The sequence below is a fragment of the Gymnodraco acuticeps genome, unplaced genomic scaffold, assembly GCF_902827175.1.
Source record: "Gymnodraco acuticeps unplaced genomic scaffold, fGymAcu1.1, whole genome shotgun sequence".
NCBI lineage: Eukaryota > Metazoa > Chordata > Actinopteri > Perciformes > Bathydraconidae > Gymnodraco > Gymnodraco acuticeps.
In genome coordinates this window covers 318332-335695 of record NW_022990243.1, presented here as the reverse complement: position 1 = coordinate 335695, position 17364 = coordinate 318332, and the positions used below count along the sequence as shown (strand labels likewise).

The following is a 17364-nucleotide window of genomic DNA, read 5'->3' as shown; positions in this document are numbered from 1 at the left end:
ACACAAGTCTGAGTGGTGATGGAGACACAAGTCTGAGAGGTGACGGAGACACAAGTCTGAGAGGTGACGGAGACACAAGTCTGAGAGGTGACGGAGACACAAGTCTGAGTGGTGACGGAGACACAAGTCTGAGAGGTGACGGAGACACAAGTCTGAGAGGTGACGGAGACACAAGTCTGAGAGGTGACGGAGACACAAGTCTGAGAGGTGACGGAGACACAAGTCTGTGAGGTGACGGAGACACAAGTCTGTGAGGTGACGGAGACACAAGTCTGAGAGGTGACGGAGACACAAGTCTGTGAGGTGACGGAGACACAAGTCTGTGAGGTGACGGAGACACAAGTCTGAGAGGTGACGGAGACACAAGTCTGAGAGGTGACAGAGACACAAGTCTGAGAGGTGATGGAGTGGAGACACAAGTCTGAGTGGTGACGGAGACACAAGTCTGTGAGGTGACGGAGACACAAGTCTGAGTGGTGACGGAGACACAAGTCTGAGTGGTGGAGACACAAGTCTGAGTGGTGACGGAGACACAAGTCTGAGTGGTGATGGAGTGGAGACACAAGTCTGAGTGGTGACGGAGACACAAGTCTGTGAGGTGACGGAGACACAAGTCTGTGAGGTGATGGAGACACAAGTATGAGTGGTGATGGAGACACAAGTCTGAGAGGTGACGGAGACGCAAGTCTGAGAGGGTGACGGAGACACAAGTCTGAGAGGTGACAGAGACACAAGTCTGAGTGGTGACGGAGACACAAGTCTGAGAGGTGACGGAGACACAAGTCTGAGTGGTGACGGAGACACAAGTCTGAGTGGTGATGGAGTGGAGACACAAGTCTGAGTGGTGATGGAGTGGAGACACAAGTCTGAGTGGTGACGGAGACACAAGTCTGTGAGGTGACGGAGACACAAGTCTGTGAGGTGATGGAGACACAAGTCTGAGTGGTGATGGAGACACAAGTCTGAGAGGTGACGGAGACACAAGTCTGAGAGGTGGACAGAGACACAAGTCTGAGAGGTGACGGAGACACAAGTCTGAGAGGTGACGGAGACACAAGTCTGAGTGGTGACGGAGACACAAGTCTGAGTGGTGATGGAGTGGAGACACAAGTCTGAGTGGTGATGGAGTGGAGACACAAGTCTGAGAGGTGACGGAGACACAAGTCTGAGAAGTGACGGAGACACAAGTATGAGAGGTGACGGAGACACAAGTCTGAGTGGTGACGGAGACACAAGTCTGAGAGGTGACGGAGACACAAGTCTGAGAGGTGGATGGAGAGGAGACACAAGTCTGAGTGGTGATGGAGAGGAGACACAAGTCTGAGAGGTGACGGAGACACAAGTCTGAGAGGTGATGGAGAGGAGACACAAGTCTGAGAGGTGACGGAGACACAAGTCTGAGAAGTGACGGAGACACAAGTATGAGAGGTGACGGAGACACAAGTCTGAGAGGTGACGGAGACACAAGTCTGAGAGGTGATGGAGTGGAGACACAAGTCTGAGAGGTGACGGAGACACAAGTCTGAGAGGTGACGGAGACACAAGTCTGAGAGGTGACGGAGACACAAGTCTGAGTGGTGACAGAGACACAAGTCTCCATCATCAGTTAAGCTTGGTACTGCACACTGAATCGCGTGGTACTTGTACAATGACAATAAAGATATCTTATCCTTCCCTACATATAAACAATGCATGTCAACTCATCATCCTGTCACCTTCTGCAGCATATAGTCACATCACTTTGTATTGCTATCAGTGAGTGCATGAGCTCTGTTATCAGTCTGTCATTATAATGTCATAGTACTGGGATGATATATACTAATACAATATATACAACTCATGCTAATGTCATAGTACTGGGATGATATATACTAATACAATATATACAACTCATGCTAATGTCATAGTACTGGGATGATATATACTAATACAATATATACAACTCATGCTAATGTCATAGTACTGCGGCACTCGCCCTACGGCCAAATCACAACCGTGAGGATATATCCTTTACCAACCCCACTCTCACCCGTGCCATATGCTGAAATATATTATTCATGTATTCAATTATATTTCCCTATGAATGTTATGTGTTCTGAGAGTTGATGGGTTGGGTTGACAGTGAGGGTTAGGGTGATGCTCAGCAGGGCCCAACAACCATAGTGGGGAGAGCCCTTCAGCAGTTTGGTCATAACGTCATTTTATTTGTAAAAACTGTTGTCTGGTATCTTCATGCCAATGCATCGAAACCAAGTGATTTCCATTCGTTAATAACTCAAATCTATTTAAATAGACTCTAGCATTAAGATGTCTTTAAACTAGTTGTTTGTGGTTGCTACGGCAACGTAATTTCCTGTAAAGTCCGCCATTTTGCCAGCGTCACTAGAGCTCCAGAGAGGCGGAGCTAGAGCTCCAGAGAGAGAGGTGGAGCTAGAGGTTATGGCTCTGCAGTGAGCACCACTTGACAGATCAATCAATCAATGTTTATTTATAGCCCAATATCACACATTTTACATTTGTCTCAGTGGACTTCACGGTTTGTACAGAATATCAGTATGACAATACGACACCCTCTGTCCTTAGACCCTCTGTCCTTGGACCCTCTGTCCTTAGACCCTCTGTCCTCAGACCCTCTGTCCTCAGACCCTCTGTCCTTAGACCCTCACATCGTACAAGGAAAAACTTCCGGAGAAAACCCACAGTTTAAAGGGAACATGGGAGAAACCTCAGGGAGAGCAACAGAGGAGGGATCCCTCTCCCAGGACGGACAGACGTGCAATAGATGCCGTGTGGAAATTGAAGAGATAATACATTTATAACATAGGTAGACCAAATGTTAGGAAATGCATGTGTCTGTAATAAGAATACGAATCCACGAGGATGTCAACAATCCTGTGGGAGCCATCAGGGAAGTAGTATGGTGAGAGTCTGGCAGGACCGCAGAGACAGGTTCAGCCACGACTCGAAGTCCAGGACTCAGATCCAGTGCTCAGGATAGAGGATCCAGGACACACGACCACAGCAACAGGATCAGCCTCGACTCAGGATCCCGGCGTATATATGGACAGAAAAAAGAGATTTGGGGGAAGCTGGGTTAATCGGAACATGAGAGTACACAGGTACAGACAGCCAGAAGGAAGAAGTAAGGTGTCCCCGACAGTCTAAGCCTATAGCAGCTAAACTAATGTGTCTACGTACATGCACTCCCTTAGGATAGGGTGAGGGAAAAGAGTAGGAACTAAGATGTATGCGTCACATCTATACCATGAACGCATTGCTCCTAAAAAGTTTTTTGGCACTGACACCAAGCAACAGTTGTGCGTCGACTCGGCAGGGATCAAGGCACGTGTATGCCTCTCCCTGCTTCCACTGTCTACACACACAACCAATTTACATCTATACCATCAGTAAGGAAGAAGAGTAAGAACTAAGATGTATAGGTGAAGAGGCACAACGTATCTACGTCAATGCACTCTTATAGATTATTTTATCACTATAAGCTTTATCAAAAAGGAAGGTCTTAAGCGCACTCTTAAAAACGGATAGGGTGTCTGCCGCCCGAACACAAACTGGAAGCTGATTCCACAAATGTGGAGCTTGATAAGAAAAGGCTCTGGCTCCCATTGTACTTTTAGAGACTCTAGAAACAACCAACAACCCTGCATTCTTGGAACGCAATGCCCTAGTAGGACAGTAGGGTATAATTAGTTCTTTACGGTAAGATGGTGCCTGCCCATTAAGGGCTTTGTAGGCGAGAAGAATAATTTTAAATGATATCCTGTGTTCTATAGGGAGCCAGTGTAAGGCAGCCAGAACAGGAGTAATGTGGTCCCTTTTCCTAACTCTGGTTAGTACACGAGCTGCAGCATTTTGAATCAGCTGAAGCGACTTGACTGACTTCTTGGTACACCCTGATAATAAAGAGTTACAATAATCCAGCCTTGAAGTAACAAATGCATGGAATAGTTTCTCTGCATCGTTTTGAGGCAAGATATGCCTAATTTTGGCAATGTTACGTAGATGGAAGTAGGCGGTCCTTGAAATTGATTTTATGTGGGCGTTAAAGGATAAATCCTGATCAAATATAACACCAAGATTCCTTACAGTCTCACTGGAGGCCAAATTAATGCCATCCATAGTTAGTATATCTTTAGATAGTTTGTTTCGTAGATTCTTCGGGCCGAGTACAATAACTTCAATTTTGGTCATGTTTAACATCAAAAAGTTTAAGGTCATCCACGTTTTTAAGTCCTTAAGGCAGTCTTGAATTTTATTTAGGTGATTGGTTTCATCAGGCTTGATTGATAAATATAGTTGAGTATCATCCGCATAACAATGAAAGTGTACAGAATGATTCCTTATAATATTGCCTAACGGAAGCATATATAATGTGAACACAATAGGTCCGAGCACTGAGCCCTGTGGCACTCCATGGCTAACTTTGGTTTGCGTGGAAGATTCATCGTTAACACGTACAAACTGAGAGCGTTCAGATAGATAGGACAAGCTGCCCTGCAGTATACAAAGTCATTCAAACTAGCTGCACCTTTACCAGCTTTGAGAACACTTTAATGATCAATCATTATAAAACATATCATATATATTATTCTGAAATGGACCAATCTGCACAACGACTACTTTTATGATGCACAATGATGTCGGATGATAGAGGATTTGAAAATGTAAAACGTCCTGCCGATAAAATGATGCTTTAAAGCTGTTTCTGTGATGCAGAAGAGTTTAAATGAGAAGGTGGCGCCCCCTGCTGTGCACCGACCTGCAGGACAGAGCTGTTTCTGTTTCAGCCGGAAAACAGTTTCAGATTTATTCAGATATTTTGTTTGTTATTGAGACCATCAGGCCCATTGAGTCCCTTTGGACGCCACCACTTTTATATATACATTATTGAGAGTTTACACACACGCACGCACGCACGCACGCACGCACGCACGCACACACACACACACACACACACACACACACACACACACACACACACACACACACACACACACACCTCTCATTCTGTGAGAAATTGTTTTTTTACATCAGTGCGTAAACAAAGCAATGCATACAATAAAATACTAAATAAAATGTAATATAAAGAAATATAATAGATAGAATGGGAATGGGGCGTCTCTCATATCTTGCAAGCCTTTATTATGGTGCATCCCTACTTCCTGTTTCCTGTTGTAGTCTCTTTACTCTCGCCTAGTTTGCTCACCCACAGAGAGGGTCTCTTCTCTCTCTCTTCCCCCCTTCCTCCCCCCTGCTGAGGGACTTCTTCTTCTCCTTCACACTCAATTTGTTCAGAGACAGCTTCTTCTTCTTTGGTTTTATGAACGGCAGCCCCCCCCTCAGCTGCTTCCAGGTGCTGCTCAGAGACTTCTTCTTCTGCCAAATAAAGGTACGCTTGGAGGAGGCGGCCCCAATACCTGCTGGAACAACAACAACGACAAGATTAAAGGGGCCGTCTCCGGCTGAGGTTCAGGTGTATATTTACAGGTGCAATACTTTAGTACTTTTACTTGTACTCTGGTACTTTCAGTTTTACTGAGATCTGAGTACTTGGGTTTAAAAACATGTGATATGAAAATAAAACCAGATAAAGCTAAAAAACATATTTTTAAACACAATAAAATACGATCTTAACATTTGTTTTACTAGCATCACTTAGAAAATAAATGTTTCTGTTGTCTTACTCTTTAGTTTTAAACATCTTCAGTCTTAACTAATTCTGTTTTAAACCAGCAGGTTCTTACACAGTGCCAGCGATAAACAAAGGGCGTATATCTTTACTTCATGAAACAGTAGAGAAGCATTGTTGAAATAAATGGCACAAAATAGTTAGTAGACTCAAAAGTAAACTACTCTAAAATAACTCCTTAAATGTTAAAGATAAATGAAGTTTGAATACCAGCAGGTCCGAGCAAAGTGTAGAAAAATATGAGTCAAAGTACAGCATAATTTCTCCTCAGCACACACAGATACACACACCTGATTTCCTCTCTTCAGTGTGTGTCCAGAAACAGAAGCCGGGTCCTTCTTTATCATCGTTTATATTATCAATGATTTCCTGTTCAACATCTCTGACAGAAGTGTTGCCCTCTTCCTGATTCTCTAAACAGGTTCAGTCACATTCTGAGAGGCCGACGCTGCGTTTGAAGACTCAGGCAAAAAGACCTAGAAACTATAAAAAAAACACTACACCCTAAAAAATACCGCCCAAAAAGTACACCCTAACAAGTACACCCTCAAAAATACGCCCCAAAAAGTACACCCTCAAAATTACACCCTAAGAAATACGACCTCAAAAAGTACACCCTAAAAATTGCGCCACAAAAGTACACCCCTAAAAAATACGGCATAAAATAATGCCCTATAAAGTACAGCTTATAAAGTACACCTTATAAAGTACGCCCTCAAAAGTATGTGGTAAAAAATACTACATGAAAATGTCATGAAAGTACGCCCTAAACCCTAAAAAGGATGCCATCAAAAGTAGACCCTAAAAACTATGGACTAAGAAATACGTTGTAACATTTTTAAATAAAAAGAGTTGTGCAGGAAAAATAAAATATAAGCAAGTAAAACATATTATGTTTCTGTTGTCCCGCATTAATAACTGGCAGCAACTAACCAGCATACCCTAAAAAGTGTACCCTGAAAAATATGCCAATAAAGTCCACCCATAAAGAGTGCTCAAGAAAGTACCCTCTAAACGTACAACTTAAAATGTATGCCTTCAAATATATGTCCTAAAACAGGGTTGTCAAACTCAAGGCCCGCGGGACAAATCCGGCCCGCGACTTCATTTTCTGTGGCCCCGCAAGAGTTTGCAAAGAATATAATGCGTTTATTATACGGTTACATGCCGATTTACAGGAGCAGGTTGCCCATAAACTACATGTCCCACAATGCATCTCATCTCATTACATCTCAATGCATCTCATTTTGTGACATGCACGCTGAAGAGTCTTGCAATTATTTGCCCTAGACTTCTGCTTTCAGATGGAGTTAATTATGAAGTTATTACCCTATCTGATAATAATCCAAATTAGCGGCAATAATGTAATATAATACATTATTTTATATATATTATATATTTATATATGTATATTTATATAGTCTTAAAATTACGACCGTCCCTTTGAGTGCATACATTTTTTCAAATAATTTTATGTTGGAATTTTGTATTGACATTAGCCCCCCAGTAACATCAGTCTAGATCCGCCCCTGCAGAATCTGCATCACAGGGTGGGTCCTCTCTCTCTCTCTCTCTCTCTCTCTCTCTCTCTCTCTCTCTCTCTCTCTCATCTCTCGCTCTCGTCTCTCTCTCTAGCTCTCTCTCTCTCTCTCTCTCTCTCTCTCTCTCTCTCTCTCTCTCTCTTCTCTCTCTCTCTCTCTCTCTCCTCTCTCTCTCTCTCCCTCCCCCCCCTCTCCTCCTCTTCTCTCCCGGTCATGGTGGATTCTCCCGGTGCGATGAAGAAGAGCCTCCCGGTTCCGGAGCTCCAGCCTCTGGACCGGTACGACCTCAGCCGGGCGAAAACCTCCGCGAGTGTCCGCTGGCTGCTGAACAAAGCGTACGGATCTGCAGGTAACCTTCCTCCTCCAGGCTCCTCTTCCTCCGCTCTCTCCCCGCTCTGAGGCTCCTCTGGGTGGGGCTCCGTCCTGCATCCTCCCGCTAAAGCTCCTGCAGCCTCAGCACCGCTCGGATCCTTCCGCGGTTTCAGGCTGCAGGATAACAAAAACGTGTTTAAAATCATATAAATGTGACGGTGCATGTGGGTGTCGTCGTCGTCGTCGTCGTCGTCGTCCCTGCATGCTGTCATTGCTGCGGCGCAACAAAGCCTTCTGTCGGGGAGGAGGGGGGGTGTGTTCGGCCTGCGGAGTCTCCAGCAGCGGAACAACACCTTTCATATTCACAGAAATATAAAGCTATTGGGCCATTTGGCCTTTATTCTATCTCAATCTCAAGCTGGACTCGAACCTCTGCAGCTGGTGCCCGATCCCAGCCTGACATCACATTAATATGGATATTATGGGAAGTGGATTGACTGTAAAGGGTCTCAGTGTGTGTCAGCAGAGGGAGAAAACACCTGGAGTATTAAGAGCTATTTTATTTAAGCTACTGGACTATTTCCATTTTATTTTACTTTATATTTTTACTGCCCTACATTTATCTGAAACTTTATTTATTTTATTTATTTATTTTTGCATTTTAAGAAATTATTATGTTACAGGGTATGCACAAACAAATGAAATACATTTAAAACTATAATACAAATATTTCTATATGTTGAAAATACTGTGTTGATTACATTTCATTCATTAAAGTCTATAACTAAAGGTATTAAATAAACGTAATGGAGTAAAAGTACACCATTTACCTCTGAACTGATTAGAAGTACAACGAAGCATAACATTTAAATACTCAATTAGAGATACCTCAAAATTAATTAAGTAGAGAACTTGAGTAAATGTACTCTGTTACTTTCTGCAGTTCTACAAAAGTGTCCTAGTTTATGTAATAATTCAGATTCCTGTTATATTAGTGTCTCAGCTTCACTGGAAAAAGCCCTCAGTGCCTCATTTAATATGAATGTTCACCCTTAAGAAAGAGTCCTCTCCTGCTGATGTTCAGGTGTATATCAGTATGTAGTGTCTCTACTTTAAAGAGTCCTCTCCTGCTGATGTTCAGGTGTATATCAGTATGTAGTGTCTCTACTTTAAAGAGTCCTCTCCTGCTGATGTTCAGGTGTATATCAGTATGTAGTGTCTCTACTTTAAAGAGTCCTCTCCTGCTGATGTTCAGGTGTATATCAGTATGTAGTGTCTCTACTTTAAAGAGTCCTCTCCTGCTGATGTTCAGGTGTATATCAGTATGTAGTGTCTCTACTTTAAAGAGTCCTCTCCTGCTGATGTTCAGGTGTATATCAGTATGTAGTGTCTCTACTTTAAAGAGTCATCTCCTGCTGATGTTCAGGTGTATATCAGTATGTAGTGTCTCTACTTTAAAGAGTCCTCTCCTGCTGATGTTCAGGTGTATATCAGTATGTAGTGTCTCTACTTTAAAGAGTCCTCTCCTGCTGATGTTCAGGTGTATATCAGTATGTAGTGTCTCTACTTTAAAGAGTCCTCTCCTGCTGATGTTCAGGTGTATATCAGTATGTAGTGTCTCTACTTTAAAGAGTCCTCTCCTGCTGATGTTCAGGTGTATATCAGTATGTAGTGTCTCTGCTTTAAAGAGTCCTCTCCTGCTGATGTTCAGGTGTATATCAGTATGTAGTGTCTCTACTTTAAAGAGTCCTCTCCTGCTGATGTTCAGGTGTATATCAGTATGTAGTGTCTCTACTTTAAAGAGTCCTCTCCTGCTGATGTTCAGGTGTATATCAGTATGTAGTGTCTCTGCTTTAAAGAGTCCTCTCCTGCTGATGTTCAGGTGTATATCAGTATGTAGTGTCTCTACTTTAAAGAGTCCTCTCCTGCTGATGTTCAGGTGTATATCAGTATGTAGTGTCTCTACTTTAAAGAGTCCTCTCCTGCTGATGTTCAGGTGTATATCAGTATGTAGTGTCTCTACTTTAAAGAGTCCTCTCCTGCTGATGATCAGGTGTATATCAGTATGTAGTGTCTCTACTTTAAAGAGTCCTCTCCTGCTGATGTTCAGGTGTATATCAGTATGTAGCATCTCTACTTTAAAGAGTCCTCTCCTGCTGATGTTCAGGTGTATATCAGTATGTAGCATCTCTACTTTAAAGAGTCCTCTCCTGCTGACCAAGTTAAATCTTCCTACTTTGACCTAAATCATAACAACTATTACGTTATTGCATTCGTTTTCAACCCTTTAATGGATTGAATTCTTTATGATAACCAACAACATTCATTTGACCTGATTTTAGTTTCTTCCTAATGTGGTTCTCTTTGATGGAGGAGTTCAACCCTCAGCTGGTTCCTGCTCTGCAGTCCAGTCTCATCCACTCTCCCATTATTCCCATGCTTCCCATTATCCTCCCTGGTGACGACAGCCTCTTCCTGCAGAGCTGCAGAGCGTTTAACCCCTAACAGTGTGTGTTACTGCAGGAGTGTGTGTTATTACACTGACTCAGAGAGTGTGTTTAATGTGGGTGTTGGAGCTATATATTGCTTTATAGTATTTAATAGTTAAAACATTATGTTCTTTCTTTTATCGTTTATAGTAAATGTATTCTTAGTTATTGTTGTTATTGCAAGTTAAAATAGTTTCTATGCTTTTATTTTGATGGCATGTTTGGGCACCTGGTGTAATTGTAAACATTGGAGACAGGTGGAGAAGGGAGTAGAGCACTAGGAGGCACATGGTTCTTTTTACCAGGGTGTTTCAAGCCACAAGAAGGAAAGCTAAAGGAAAGAAATATAGGAAACCTGTTCTTTGTAAATGATATTGGATCATTGCCCTGCGTCAGATTTGCTAACTGGTGCCTCAGCGTCAGTGTTACTTTAAAGGGGACCTATCATGCAAAATGCACTCTTGTACGTCTTTTATACGTGAAGATGTGTCCCCGGTGTTCCAGGGACCTCACCAAGTGTCAGAAAACACAACCCTCTCTCTTTTCCTCCATACCCAAATCTCTAAAAAAGGGGCTGCAACGGATCTGATACAGACTGATCCAGATTTGAACACTGTCCTGACGTCAGGACGGTGGTGCTACGGCTATTGGTCAATTCTCCACCTATCAGGGGAATGAGAGGTTGGGCCACGGCCGGCCATTGCCGCTCGAAAGCGCTGGAGACGCTGTAGTACATATGCCAGGCCTGTAAGTGGCGCTGTAGTCTGCCACAAAAGCAGTGAAGAAGACTTCCCTTGCATGGTTGCCATGGTTGCCCTTCTGTTTATTCTCCGCTGTGGCTTTTTTCTCCCTCCCCGAGGCAAGCGGTTGCGCCTGCTTTAAAACAAATGAATAATGACTCTATATAATCATATGTAAGGGATAATGTGCAGCGACGCGGTCATTATGGGGAGAAGAACACCGACAGGCTGATCAGGAGCCCGACGCGAGGCGGAGGGATCTAGATCGGCATGAAGGCACATTATGCAATGTGCACGTTATCCCGCTTATTACACGGCCACATTCTCAACAAAATAACGACATGACTCCCAATATTAATTGAAATGCTTTTATGGATTTAGAAAATGATTTTATTGATTTAAAAAATAGTTGTATTGATTTAAACAGCGCTGGAAAGAGCAAATAGAGCTAAATGAGGCATGGCTAAAATGCAGGACCTGTTTGGTATTTTGAAAAAAAAACTATATTTATATACTTTATATAGGTATGGCCCTACAATATATTGTTCAAATATAGCATGATATGTCCCCTTTAAGTTAATTATCTGTTTTATTTATATATGTATGATTTTGGCCGCTACAGTGGGAGTCAGAGGACCTGAGTTAAGGTGTTTTAGAGATGTTTGTGGGAGTACAGTTTGTTTATCATCAGAACAGTTTGTGCTGTGTTTTCACCACGCTGGGTCACAGAGAGAGAAGTCATTAGAGTCTCAGTGAGATGTGATAATCGTTCAGACCTCCAGAGAACCACTGCAGACTCTGGTCTCTGAGAAGTCCTCCCACATCTCCAGGATTATCCTCCTGCTCTGGAATATGGGTCAGCCAATGGAGTGTGTGTTTCTGTGTCCACAGTAGATGTACACACACACACACACACACACACACACACACACACACACACACACACACACACACACACACACACACACACACACACACACACACACACACACACACACACACACACACACACACACACACACACACACACTTGTTCATGCAGAAGAGGACATTATCTCGTCCTGTAGGCTCTCTGCTGTCACTTCCTGTCAGAGACTTTTTAAGACTTGCAGACCATAATGACCTGAGACTTGGTTTTGAAGAGACGAGGATTTAAAAAGGTTTACTGTTGGTAATGTGGACAACCCAGAGTCTGAAGGAGTCTCCCCTGTCTTATTCATTTATTCAATACACTCAATTAAAACGGATAGAAATCAACATTCATGTTTTTTTGTTTTATGTCTAATCCACGCTAACAACACGGCTGACAGTCAGTTTCGTACCGTAACACACCGTTTCGTAACACACCGTTTCGTATCACACCGTTTCGTATCATACCGTATCGTATCGTACATTATCTTATCGTATCGCACTGTATCTTACCTTTATCGTAAAGTATTGTTTAGTTTAATATCGATGTCTTTAGTTTTTATATCGTTTCTTCTTGAATCGTATTCTACTGTAGTGTATCATATGGTATCAATGTTGTATCACGTTACATCGTCCTGTATCTTATTGACTTGTATCATTTTGTATCGTCTTGTATCGCAGCGTTGTGTACTGTATCCTATCATATTTTTGAATCGTTGTGTACCATATTGTATCATATCGTATCTTACTGTTTTGTATCGTATAGTATTGTATCCTTTCTTATCTTATAGTTTCACAGTGGATTGTATCGTACTATAGTATGGTGTGGTATTGTATCATTCTCGTTTCATATGTTATCGTATCTAATCGTAAAGTATTTTATCTCATTGTGTGGTATAGTACCTCATTGTGTGGTATAGTACCTCATTGTGTGGTATTTTATCTCATTGTGTGGTATAGTATCTCATTGTGTGGTATAGTATCTCATTGTGTGGTATAGTATCTCATTGTGTGGTATAGTACCCCATTGTGTGGTATAGTACCTCATTGTGTGGTATAGTACCTCATTGTGTGGTATAGTATTTCATTGTGTGGTATAGTATCTCATTGTGTGGTATAGTACCTCATTGTGTGGTATAGTACCTCATTGTGTGGTATTTTATCTCATTGTGTGGTATAGTATCTCATTGTGTGGTATAGTACCTCATTGTGTGGTATAGTATAGTACCTCATTGTGTGGTATAGTACCTCATTGTGTGGTATAGTATCTCATTGTGTGGTATAGTATCTCATTGTGTGGTATAGTATCTCATTGTGTGGTATAGTATCTCATTGTGTGGTATAGTACCTCATTGTGTGGTATAGTACCTCATTGTGTGGTATAGTACCTCATTGTGTGGTATAGTATAGTACCTCATTGTGTGGTATAGTACCCCATTGTGTGGTATAGTATCTCATTGTGTGGTATATTATCTCATTGTGTGGTATAGTACCTCATTGTGTGGTATAGTATCTCATTGTGTGGTATAGTACCTCATTGTGTGGTATAGTACCTCATTGTGTGGTATAGTACCTCATTATGTGGTATACAGAGTTGGGTGTAACGCGTTACTGTAATAATATTACTTTTGTCGGTAACAGAGTAGTGTAACGCGCTACTTTTATAATTCAGTAATCACACTACAGTTACTAACATTGCCCCAACACGCGTTACTTCGTTACTTACTAAAATCAGTCATAATCACACTGACAGACAAGAGGGGTTTCTGCCGCAGGTTTATATGTACGTAATCTGTGCGACTTGCGCGTCCACATCTCCATGTGCAGGGCTGCATAAACATGGCTGAGTCAGCGATAACTTTCGAGGGGGGGAGGTATGCCCATTACTTTGAGTTCGTCCGAAGAATAGACAGGAATGTGACAGTGAGGTGCAAACTGTGTCCAGGACAGAAGCTGTTATCCACTGCTGTAAACACCACGTCAAACCTCAACAAACACCTGCAAAGAACACATGCTAAGGTGAAGCTAATTGCTAAGGACCCCCGAACCCAGAGTGAGGATGTTGTGAGTGCGCCGCCGACCCCGAAGCAACACAAATTAGAATTTGGAGGACCGGAAACCAAAGCAGAGATGGACAGGCTTGTAGCATCCTTCATAGTAGAGGAAATGTTGCCCATTTGCACAGTGGAATCACCATCGTTCAGAGATATACTTCTCAAAATACAGATAGCAGGAGACAGAGGACAGCCACTGTCAGATAGGAAAACATTCATGAGCTATCTGGATCAGTCTTATGCGACAATTGAAACTGAACTAAAGAGAACATTTGAAACTTTAGCAGTCTGCGTGATCTGCCTGCAGGGAAGGGCGGGCCGGCCCTGCGAGTGAAGTAATGAGTAAAGTAACGAGTAAAGTAACGAGTTACTTTATGTAGAGAGTAACAAAGTTGTGTAATATATTACTTTTTTTTAGTAACGACCCCATCTCTGGTGGTATAGTATAGTACCTCATTGTGTGGTATAGTATCTCATTGTGTGGTACAGTATAGTATTGTTGTGTATCCTTTCTTATGTTCTCATATCGGATCGAATCGTTTTGAATCACCGAGTATATTTCCATATCATTTTGAATCGTGTTGTTAATTAAATCCTCTTGCATTATATCTTTAATAATATTCTCGTTTCCCTTTGCTTTTCCCCAGAGAATGTTCCGGTGGAGTATAGGGAGCCGTGTTACCGGGACCAGTACCTGCAGCAGCACCTGAAGCCGGCGCTGGCCCAGCTGCTGGTCTCTCCTGAGATCTACTGCCGGGCCCGGGCGCTGCAGCAGGCGGAGCACGGGGTCTCCCAGCCCGCGGCGCAGGGGCAGGCAGATAACGGCGCCCTGCTGCAGCTGCTCGTTAAGAAAGGCTTCGGTCCAAAGGTCCAGGATGTAGACGTCACAGAGGACGACCTCAGCGCTGTGCCCATCAACACGGTGATTAATTTGACTGTTCATTCTGTCTTATTGTTTCCAATAGTGAAGTCATGTGACCGTGCTGTAGTTCCTTTATAGCCCAACAATAGCCTCCTTTAGCTTAGCGGTGGTGACGTGAAGTCATGTGACCGTGCTGTAGTTCCTTTATAACCCAACATTAGCCTCCTTTAGCTTAGCGGTGGTGACGTGAAGTCATGTGACCGTGCTGTAGTTCCTTTATAGCCCAACATTAGCCTGCTTTAGCTTAGCGGTGGTGACGTGAAGTCATGTGACCGTGCTGTAGTTCCTTTATAGCCCAACATTAGCTTCCTTTAGCTTAGCGGTGGTGAGGTGAAGTCATGTGACCGTGCTGTAGTTCCTTTATAGCCCAACAATAGCCTCCTTTAGCTTAGCGGTGGTGACGTGAAGTCATGTGACCGTGCTGTAGTTCCTTTATAGCCCAACAATAGCCTCCTTTAGCTTAGCGGTGGTGACGTGAAGTCATGTGACCGTGCCGTAGTTCCTTTATAATTCATTGTTACCGTACTGATTGATCACGATGTACTGATGTGTCAATGTGTGCTCCTGCTGTGATTGGTGCAGAAGGCCCATCTGGCTCTGATTGACGGCCTGATGTCATTGGCTGCTAACGAGGCGGTGGGTCGGGTGAAGATGGCGGCGGAGGCGGAGCTAACGGGTGCCGGCGCTCCGTGGGAGAACGCCCTGCTGTTCTGGGTCAACAGGGTGCGACGCACGCTCAGAAACCATATCTCATTTTGTCTTTCTTGTTTTTTCAACGTTATGAAAAATAGTTATACTTTTTCTTTGCATTGTGATTTCTTGCTGGTTTTTCACTTTAATATTATGTTTATCATCTTTGACACTCATAAACAAGTTATTTTCAGCCAAGAAAACAAAAAACAAACAGTGAATATATTTATTTATTTACTATAATGATGTCTTTTATCTTCTCATAGCTGAACCAGAAGTTGAGAGAAACCACAGAAGAAGAAGAGCCCAGCAAGACATGCACAGACCTGCAGACTGCTCAGGACTCGGTAACACACACACACACACACACACACACACACACACACACACACACACACACACACACGCACGCACGCACGCACACACACACACACACACACACACACACACACACACACACACACACACACACACACACACACACACACACACACACCATGTTTTGCAGCCGTCTTTCATTCTGTGTGTTTGTTGCTTCTAACATCGACAATGCTTCTCCCCCCCCCCCCCCACTAATGCCTTGCTCTCGGGCAGTGTCAATCCAACCGTTGGTACTGGAAACTTGTCCCCGTAAGTGTCTCTTCCTCTCTGACTCAAACACATCCATTATTTAAAGTGCTGCCTTCAGGCTGCGTTCACACTGCAGGCAGGAAGTGGCTCAATTATAATTTATATATGTGACTTAGTTCAGAGGGTCCACACTGGACTCGTCACGTTTAAAAAACAAAAACAGATCTGAGTTATAAATCTGAATTATGCACGAAGACTTGCCGTGTGAACGTCACCTCAGTGTGTTAAATATCTGCTAACCTTTTTCTCAACTGTTTATCATGTTAATGCTGGGGGTTGTTAATGAAGTTTTTACATCCAGTCATCAGTTTAATCTCAATCTGCCCTGAGTATCAGAGCCAGGGGGGAAAGAGGGGAGGGAGATGACATTTATCCCCGGCTGATTATTAAAGATGCAATGTGTGGTACCTAAAACTCAAATTAACTGCGGAAACTCTGAGACACAAACAAAAAATACAAAACTGCTCTGCCATCTTGTAAACTTCAGCTGCAGGAATGAGTCTCTCTGACATGGCTCAGCATTATAAGACGACTAAACGTCAACATTAGCAGCCTGTATCTTAGCGGTGGTGACGTGAAGTCATGTGACCGTGCTGTTGTTCCTCTATAGCCCAACATTAGCCTCCTTTAGCTTAGCGGTGGTGACGTGGAGTCATGTGACCGTGCTGTAGTTCCTTTATAGCCCAACATTAGCCACCTTTAGCTTAGCGGTCGTGAAGTCATGTGACCGTGCTGTAGTTCCTTTATAGCCCAACATTAGCCACCTTTAGCTTAGCGGTGGTGACGTGGAGTCATGTGACCGTGCTGTAGTTCCTCTATAGCCCAACATTAGCCTCCTTTAGCTTAGCGGTGGTGACGTGAAGTCATGTGACCGTGCTGTAGTTCCTTTATAGCCCAACATTAGCCTCCTTTAGCTTAGCGGTGGTGACGTGGAGTCATGTGACCGTGCTGTAGTTCCTTTATAGCCCAACATTAGCCTCCTTTAGCTTAGCGGTGGTGACGTGAAGTCATGTGACCGTGCTGTAGTTCCTTTATAGCCCAACATTAGCCTCCTTTAGCTTAGCGGTGGTGACGTGAAGTCATGTGACCGTGCTGTAGTTCCTTTATAGCCCAACATTAGCCGCATTTAGCTTAGCGATGGTGACGTGAAGTCATGTGACCGTGCTGTAGTTCCTTTATAGCCCAACATTAGCCTCCTTTAGCTTAGCGGTGGTGACGTGAAGTCATGTGACCGTGCTGTAGTTCCTTTATAGCCCAACATTAGCCGCATTTAGCTTAGCGATGGTGACGTGAAGTCATGTGACCGTACTATAGTTCCTCTATAGCCCAATATTAGCCTCCTTTAGCTTAGCGGTGGTGATGTGAAGTCA

At 43.2% G+C, this 17364-nt stretch overlaps 1 protein-coding gene and 1 long non-coding RNA gene across 5 annotated transcripts in view; one reads left to right on the top strand and one right to left on the bottom strand.

Annotated features, from left to right (window-relative positions):
- Positions 1-5397: 5397 nt before the first annotated feature.
- On the bottom strand, positions 5398-7288 carry LOC117548922. Its single transcript, XR_004569397.1, has 2 exons — positions 5998-7288; positions 5398-5438 (listed from the first exon to the last, which is right to left on the bottom strand). It is a non-coding gene; the product is annotated as an uncharacterized LOC117548922 (long non-coding RNA).
- Positions 7289-7436: 148 nt separating this feature from the next.
- Positions 7437-17364, top strand: part of LOC117548917 (calmodulin-regulated spectrin-associated protein 3-like) — a 28806-nt gene continuing 18878 nt past the window's right edge. For 2 of the 4 annotated variants that reach the window (XM_034220450.1, XM_034220448.1), the window contains exons 1-5: positions 7437-7597; positions 14400-14674; positions 15257-15397; positions 15631-15711; positions 15959-15994. In XM_034220450.1, coding sequence (XP_034076341.1) covers positions 7462-7597; positions 14400-14674; positions 15257-15397; positions 15631-15711; positions 15959-15994 — 669 coding nt within the window. In that variant the 5' untranslated portion in view covers positions 7437-7461. The remainder of the gene's footprint in view (positions 7598-14399; positions 14675-15256; positions 15398-15630; positions 15712-15958; positions 15995-17364) is intronic. The other 2 variants (XM_034220451.1, XM_034220449.1) reach the window with 1 other exon arrangement.